Here is an 8954-nt window from a genome sequence, read left to right on the forward strand (position 1 = left end):
GTAAATATACTTTCAAAAATTAAGAACATCTTGTCATGCAATTTCATTCTCAGTGAATAATGCAGCTATTAATATGCAGGTTTGCACTTAGAGATTTGTAACTAATGCTTTATAGAAAATGACCAGATCATATAAATGGCCTGCCAGATTTTTATTATCGTTTTTTCCATCGTCATCAGCTGCTATAAAAAAAATAAGTTACTTAAATTGTTGACTCATTAGACAGCTGAACAAATGTAAAATATTTTGTTATACATAATAAAATATTGTTTTTTTTTCGCTGACACAAATTGAGTGAAACTTGCTGTTGAAAGTATTTTTGAGTGTCTCCTAAAGGTATGCAACAATTTTCAAAACAATTTCTCTCACACCAGATAGTTTTATCACTGCAATATAAAATCCCGATAAATCAGCCTTAGTGTTATTTGAGCTAAGCAGCAGGATAAATGACAAAGGCACAGTGGGTAGCAATTACCCTAGCTAAGACGCTGCCCAAATCAAATCTAACGAAGGCACACAGAATAAGGGAGAAATGAGGTCAGCAGAGAACTCATAGAATATTCACTTAAATCCCAAATTGGATTAGCTCAGGACTTAGTGGTGCTCGCTTATCGTATACCAATTGATTACGGCTTCTTATTTCGCGTGCTTAAGAAACTACTACCGGCTTATATTCAGATGTAAGTATTTTGTGTATACATTTGTTATTTAAATTTCCTACCACAGAGACGTTCTATATTCGGTTCGTTTCATATATAAAGTTTAATAGAGCAGCCTGTTCTTGCAATGCGGAGCATTTTGTCATTTGCATAAGCATTAGCTATTGTAAAATGTGAATTATTTGTCGGACGATGACAGGCACAGATTGGCAGGGAATAGGCAAGATATGGGGGAGGAATGTTTACGAAATGGGATCGCAGAGAATTATTTTTAGGCCATCTAATTGGATTACAAGTGGCTTAGATTGAGATTAGGTGAACTCTAGTACAATCTGAAATGGTCTCTTCAATTTCTCATTCGCATTGAGATACCCGAAGCTAATAGATATATATACCCTCCATTAGTTCTCCTCCCGCTTAAATAACATAAGTTCCAACAACTGTAGATAAGGAATTTATTCGGTGTCAGATTTATAGTTTATACAATTGTGATAAATACATTGAAGAATGCATACGGTGTTTTGAGTTGTACATTTCAACATTAATTTACTATCAATATCATTATTATTATTATTATTGTTATTGTGGTACTTTATCGTTTATAGAGCGTGGCTTGCTGTTGTTGAAGTTAATATTCGATTGTTAAGCTAAGCTATTTGACTAATTTATTTATCGGAGTGTTGTTTGAGTTAAAAACGATTGAAGCAAATCATGAAATGCACCCTAAAATATTTCACTAAACGAATCAAATAATTATAGATTAGAACCTAACATAAAATGGGGACTACAAGGGGCTACGAAAGTATAATTCACCTATAACTAAACTAAGTAAAATATTAATGTTAATCAGCGAATGGCTCAGCTGTGGGACTGGCTAAATAAAATATCACGTTCCAACTAAAAATAGAGATACGACCGAGGCGACATGGTCATCTTAGTTGGCCAACTGGTTGGCCAGGGCCATGGCCGGCAACAAAATGGCCGCAAAGATGGCTGCGAGGCCGGCGGCGCCATTGCAGCGATCAGTCAGGCAATCCTCGCAGAATATTCGCCGCACATTCTTCTCCGGGGTAGTCACATTGCACAACTCCACGGGATCCGATTTGTTAGTGTAGTAGCAAAAGCGTTTGGTTACGATTTTGCCATCGTCTAAAATGATAGATAGTGCCAATTAGTGAGGGTATATGAAGTCGGTCCTTTTCACTTACACTCCTCGACGGTTTTGCGGCAAACGGCACGCTCGTGATCGGAGTTGATGGAGCTGTTGCAGCTGCGCAACAGATTTATATTGCGCTCCTTGATCAGCTCCGTGGGTATGTTATCTTCCTGGAATGTCACATCGCAAAAGTCCTCCGAGCCAATGGTGCTCGAGCTGCAGTGCCAGCACTGCAAATGCTGATGTTCGTGTGCTGCAAAGACGAGCAAGTCAAGTCATTCGATTAGTTCATGTTGCTGCGCGACCTTTACGGCCTGACCCCAAATCGCAATGGGTCGCAAAAGCTATCCTCCACATAAAAACTGAACAATGTGTGTATCCAGAAACTGTAGCCGTTGACATCATCACGCTCTCTCATTGCCAAAAACAAACCCAACTGACTTTATGGGCGGCTCAGCAGGCTCCACACCCCCACAAATCTGGTCCAACCCCCGAATGCCGAAATCCATTCAGCAGCCACAGCAGACAGCGCATTGTGCGGAGCGAGTCACAGTGGCGCCGTTCATTGAATTTTTATTACATGTACGCCACGAAGTCGCAGACGAAAGTAAGTGAAATTTATGGCTTGGCCACGCAAACCAAGATTCTTTATGAGATTCCTTGGCGTCCAAGCAGCACTAAAAACTGTTGAGTCGCAAAATTTGCGAACTGAACCAAAGACGTGTTTCAACTCTACTATTATATAATGTACATAATGAGTTGGGCCTGGGCGAAACTATTACGCGCTAATAGAACATTAATCTATAAGTGCTTTCAATCGAAGCCCACGCGTATTTTGGAACAAATTGTTTGTGTTAATTAAGTTAAATGAATTTACGTATTATAAAATGATCATGGAGCACCTTATCTATCAGCGAATAAAATTCATTTGATGAAGCATAGCTGAAATAAATTATACCTCTCAAAATATTTTAAAACTATATTATATTATTTTTAAATACATTTTATATTATAGAATTTTAAAAATTTATTTTCTATTTTTTTTTTCAGAATTTTTCAAATTTAATTTTATATTTTATGTGTTTCAAAAATTTATTGAAAGTTTTAAAATTTGATATATTACATACTATAGATAATAATAATAATCTTTTAAATTATATTACATATTTTAAGTTTTACCTATTTTATAGTTTATATAATTAATATTATAAATAACAATATAATTTAAAACATTTTTTTTTCTCCCACTCAAGTGTAGTTTTTCGTGGGAACTACTCAATAATGTTGCTCACAGTTCTCTCGGCACTTTTTTCGCGCTCGCTGATGGATTTGGCTAGCTGACTGTGATTATTTCGTTGTTGTTTTATCAAACGCTTTGTTTATTTATCTTTGTCGATCAAATTTGTTTTAAAATTAAATTCAATTTTTTGGTAAACATTGACAGCGGAAATATTGGCACGAAAACTTGAGTTGGCTTATTTTTAGAGCAGATTCGCATTAAATTAATATTTAATTGGATTGCCCATCTTCGGGGGAGGGCTTGGGCCAGAAATTGACGTGCTGCTCAAAGCAAACATGCAAAGCCAAATGGCCTAATTAGATATGCGTGATTAGCCGTGGACTCGGACAGCGCTGAAGATCAAGATGGTTTCGTTCAAGGCCTCAAGACCTCAAGGCTTTTGCATGTCCACTCGACTTGAGAAGCGGAAAGGGCTCAGGCGAGGACTGTTGTGTACATGTTTCGGTGTTTTCTGAAAATCAACTAGCCGTAAATCTTGGGCTGACATGCAATGATGTTGCCGTTACTGGCAAAGTAGCGACCTTGACTCGCCTCATGGCAGCTATCGCCTGTCCAACACTCAAGTTATGCTCGTGCCAGAAGGTGTCAAATATTTGCATTTCAGTTTGAAAATTGTGAGTATATTGAATTACATTATTATGGATTTAAATGGCACCTGAAAGTCCTTCAGCTGTCAGTGCTCAAGAGAACACTGAGCCGTCTATCTCTAAAGTTATTTGAGTTGTTCAAACTGGCTGCATTTTTTAACCTTGTCGCTTCTAGTTTACAGACTTCCTGTAGACTGACGTGAAATTGCGGGTAATTTGCCAACGCCCTGGTCTGAGAAAGTTTCTAATAAACGAGCCAGCCAGTGCTGCCTTTTCGCTCTGAGTAATTGATTGTATTTCCTTGCCGTATATACTATATGGACTATTTATATATATGTAGTGAAGCTAAGTCAAGGTCGCGTGTTGGCTTTCTTATCGGACACACGCATAGGCCATTATTGCTAACAGTTTCTATACCCTGTAAATGCGCCAAACTGTATAAGTAGTTACGTATGAAGTTATTTTTGGCATAAGATTACAATCATCTTAAGTAAAGGGCTTGGATTATGAACTTAACCTTTCAATAATCAAGCAATTTTTTACATTGTTACAGAAGAGTATAAAGATTCTAAGATCACTTTCAATTCTAGCTGCACTTCCATGTAAAATTTCATCAACCTGAGCAATAGATAACATTTATAATATAATTTTCTCATTCTATATAAACTAATAGCAAGAGATATTTTTATATAGAAGGCATCTACTTGAACATTATCTTAAGTAAACAATATCTTTGATCAAATGTATGCATAGTCTATGCGCACAGGAAGTCGCTTCCTGCTTATGCAAATTTTGAAACTGGATTTCAACCCTTAATTTAATGCACCCCAAATGCTCTTCGAAGCACTCAAATAATAAATAAGCTGTCGACAGTAATATGGAAAAACAACAACAACAACATGTCATAATTTGATACGCATCGGAAGTTTGTTGTCGTCTGCAATTAAGTAACCCCACACACAGGGGCACAGTGAGTGGCAGTTGAGGGGTTGGAGGCATCCTGGTATCCTGTGAAGCGTGCTCAATCTCTGCGCATCCTGTTTGCCACAAGCTCATTTCGTGCGAAAACAAGCCGAGCAACGCCTGCTCATTATCAGTTATCTACAAATTACGCAATTCATGCCAAGGCATTCGAACCAACGCACACACACACACAGATGAGGTCTGTGACATAGTTTCCAGCTAGGAGTCTGTGGGGTGGACTAGAAATCTCTGGTGGCTATGAGAGTACAGTTGAGGACAGTTTTCGGCGCTGCTGGAAACTGGAGCAGACGACGTTCTGGCGCCAGTTTGACATGCGCAATACTTGATGCGCCGTTGCGCAGTGGGGCACAGATTGAATGCAAGCCAATTAGATAATTGCAGGATATACACAACGAGAGGAGAGAACAAAACGGGGAAAGCCACATGAAGCAGGCACTCAAATGAATATTCAATATGCCTCAATTAAAAGTTATTATAATTAGCGCAATTCACTTGCACATTAGTGCGAAATTTAATCAGGTTCCGTTCGGCGTTAATCAATGATTTTTATGAGCGACTGACTGCAAATGCAATTTACACACCGTATATTCGCCTGTGAATGAAACAAAACAAATAGCTAGGCAAATATTTCAAATGAAATAAACAGCAAAGCATTTTCAAAATACACAAAATGCATTCAAATTTCCATTCCATGCCAATCATCGAACAGCGTGAAAATCGCAAAAATGCCGCCAAATTGCAGCACATCTACGGGCTTTGGTGAAATAAATATACGTATGTATACATATGTATACATCTGTATGTGTATATGTAGGAAAAGTGCACAATTTTGCTGTACATTGACCCGCAGAAGGTGTTTGCGTGCCAGCAAAAGAATCCCTGGAAAAATCGTGTAAATTGACCAAGCCCTAAGGAATAGCTGGACTCTTAGATTTTGTATGGTGTCAAAAATGCTGCACATAAAATAGCTGTAATAAGTTAATGACTCATTAAAATTCTCTAACAATTATTAATTATTATTTTAGAAAAGTGTTCTTGAAGATTTCATTACACTAAAGCAAAAATTCATTGCATCAATCAAAATCTTAAAATATTTAAAATTCCAAAAATCAAGCAACAAACGTCGCTCATTCTCTCTCTCTCTCTTCTCATCTTGCTCTCTCTCTTTCAATATTTACTTGCTTTGTCATAGACACAAGTTTGTAGAAATAAATTTCCGAATTTTTCAATTTCCTAAAATTAATAAATCTTAAGTCTTGGCAGATGTTGAAAATAATGTGCCATAAACAGCTCTTCAATTTACCAATATATGTATATGCACATATAAATATTCCAAAAAGCAATTTGTTTATGACAAAAATACATTGTGGGCTAATCAACCAGATAAAGGCATAAAGGCTGTACGCCCAGGTGTGAAAACATTTCTAATAAATTTTATTTTTCCGTGAACCGTTTCTACACTAAAACGTTCTCTTAAAAAATTTTTATATTTATTGTAAAATCTGCGGTTGTTAATTTATATGTGTATTTTGTTAAAATATAAATTACAAAAAAAAGAATTGAATGTATAATAAGTCTGCAAAGTGTTTTTAGTTGAGCTATGAAAATCAATTGTTCATTCTCTTAACATTGAATTGAATTTTTTTCCTTTTTTTTTATGGCTATTTTTAAGCATGGTACCATTTTTATAAACACCGCAAAAAACTCATAAAAGTTGGCCACAGAATCAGCAAAACAACAAAAAGCAAAATGTGCATAAACAAACTCAGGAATGAAACAAGTGAAACTTTTCATTCATTTCATAGATGTAATCAAGCAGAAAGCACACCTGAGATGCGAGGCTGATGATTTAGGAACAGCGCGACGACCTTGCTGCCCCAGATGTAATTACACGTGGGCAGGCCCAATTGGCACTCGCACACGAAACTGAACAGCAAATGTTTGTATTCGAATGTGTTTATGAATGCACTCAAAGAGAAGCCACGTGCAGCTCGTGCCGATCAGACAGCGACGCATGGAGAATGGAGAACGCAGATCGGCGAGATGGGGAATCGGAACTCACCTCGGATATTGTAGGCGGTGGCCAGCAGGCAGAAGCCAGCAATTATTAACTTAATGGGCGCTGACATAGTTGCGGTTTGGTATTAGATTTCTGGGCGCTGGAATGCTAGCTACAAATCTCTCTACAAGGCACGTAGACGGTTTGGCGACACAATGGCGCCGGCTTTCCGGTGAACAAGACGTAGCGAAGACTATCGAATTCCTTGTGTGTTTATCCTTTGTGTGGCTTCTCAATGCCAGACAGGAGCTCTTTTATCTGACTCTCTGGCTGTAGTTCAAACTGTGCGCGATGCAAACGCTTGCTCGTCCGAATAACAACTGTGTGCGGCCCAGCGAGCCGCAGGCTATGCTACCACACACTGCCCCAGTGTACGTATGCGTCAGCGCCGGCAGAGGCAGCAGCAGCGGCAACGACGCCTGTGTCGGCCTGTGTCTTAGCAATGATGACGTTCTCGGGGGATGCCCCATGCTGCTGCTGATGGGAAAGCTACCGAGCCAGGCAACTGAAATAAACCTTGAAATGGACAAACGTCAAGACAAGACTGTTTTAGTCCTTTGAGTCAATTTGTTTCACATGATTGTATATGAGTATAAATGCATTATAAATATTTTCTTAAAGAACAAAGGCCATATTTTATATAAATCCTTTACACTTTTTTTTTTTAGTAATGCAACTTAAATGTCATATATATGACTCAACATTATAATTGAAAGCAAACTTTTGAACTTGCTTGCCCAACAAACAGCAGCATCAACTACATTTTTTTCATATTTGGTCACCCTAATTATGGTGTGAAGCTTGACTAAATCGAAAGCAGCTGAAGCTTTTATAAGGTTTGAGGCTTAAATAATTCACAAACCGTATTATAAACAAAAAATCAAAATGTAAAAAATTTCAAAAAATTATTATTATTTTTTTTTTTTTTAATTAAAAAAAAAGTAATGTATACAATTTAAAAAAAAAAAAGGTAAAAAAAAATTTTTTTTAATGTAATTAAAATTTTAAAATTTCCAGTGCCAAACGAAAGTTTCTATATAATATATAATGCTCACAATAAGTTAAAATATATAAAAATTTAAATTCATGCATTGAAAATTGCAATCAATGAATTAATAAATATTTAATTAAGTATTTATTTTCCTATCCTTGCTGCCATACTTTACTTTTCCGCATACCTCTATAAATACACGCATCCATATCTTAGACCGAAGAACTAGGGAATTTCATTTCGACACGCTCATCCCAATGCAAAATCGATCTATTAACGTAGTTTTTTTTAATACATGTATATCTGATACTACATGCAGCTAAGCAAATGCAATGATTCACTTGTGATTCATTTGCTGGCACGCACATAATTTGGCCAAATTTTGCCGCAACTGTTGAGCAGTAGATGGCCAAATTTGGCGTATGCTTACGCCACAAGTGGTAGCCGAGGCGCTGACATGGCCAGCCGATATACGATTCCATATGCAAATCTTGACATTAATCTGCGACATTAGACGACAGTTGGCGACTCCTCCTGCACCCAAAAAGCGCTTGACAAAGCGTGAAAAATGCGACCCGCGCTGCGTTGCACGCACACGCCAAATGAATAGTCGATTGCGAGCGACGCCATCGCCGCACTTGGAGTTGATTGGCGGACCAAGCCATGCCGGGCCGCACCAAGCCGGGCCGGGCCAAGCCAACAACAGCGTTAAATTCAAAACACAATGTTTGCAACAGATTAGGAGGTTAAGTTGAAGCTTAAGCCGAGGCAATAAAAAGTCAAATCACATCATAAACTTAAGCACGGCTTCAGGTTTGGACTTCTAGGCTTGGGGCTTATAGAGAACCAGCCAACCGGCCAGCTAGGCAGCCGGCCGATCGTGGATACCAGTGACAGCCAGCCTGGGGCCATTGGGGCGTATGCGTAACATTTGCAACCAGCTGAAACGTTGAACAATGTCGATTTACAATATTTACCCATGCCCCCTCAATGATAAATGGCCAGTTTTATTGCATAAACTGTACGACATTTTCGCTAGACACGTCATAAAAAACTAAAACTAAAAAAAAAAAAAAAGCAAAAAAAAAACAACAAGCAAAATACGCACAAACATTGCATTTAAAAAAAATAATAATAATAACAAATCTGAGCCGTGCAACAAGCTTAAATGGCCAAAACGTTTTTAGTTGCCACCCATTAATTTTGATTTTTCGTTCA

The 8954-nt window shown here is 37.8% G+C and overlaps 1 protein-coding gene across 1 annotated transcript; it reads right to left on the reverse strand.

The window, feature by feature from the left end:
• Nucleotides 1–1100: 1100 nt before the first annotated feature.
• On the reverse strand, nucleotides 1101–7055 carry LOC6577350. The gene is made up of 3 exons (XM_002003281.4): nucleotides 6749–7055; nucleotides 1868–2068; nucleotides 1101–1808 (listed from the first exon to the last, which is right to left on the reverse strand). The coding sequence occupies exons 1-3, from the start codon at nucleotides 6813–6815 to the stop codon at nucleotides 1594–1596; spliced, it is 483 nt and encodes a 160-aa protein (XP_002003317.1). The 5' UTR covers nucleotides 6816–7055; the 3' UTR covers nucleotides 1101–1593.
• Nucleotides 7056–8954: the final 1899 nt, after the last annotated feature.

This window comes from Drosophila mojavensis, unplaced genomic scaffold (assembly GCF_018153725.1).
Source record: "Drosophila mojavensis isolate 15081-1352.22 unplaced genomic scaffold, ASM1815372v1 contig_36, whole genome shotgun sequence".
NCBI classification, from domain to species: Eukaryota; Metazoa; Arthropoda; class Insecta; order Diptera; family Drosophilidae; genus Drosophila; species Drosophila mojavensis.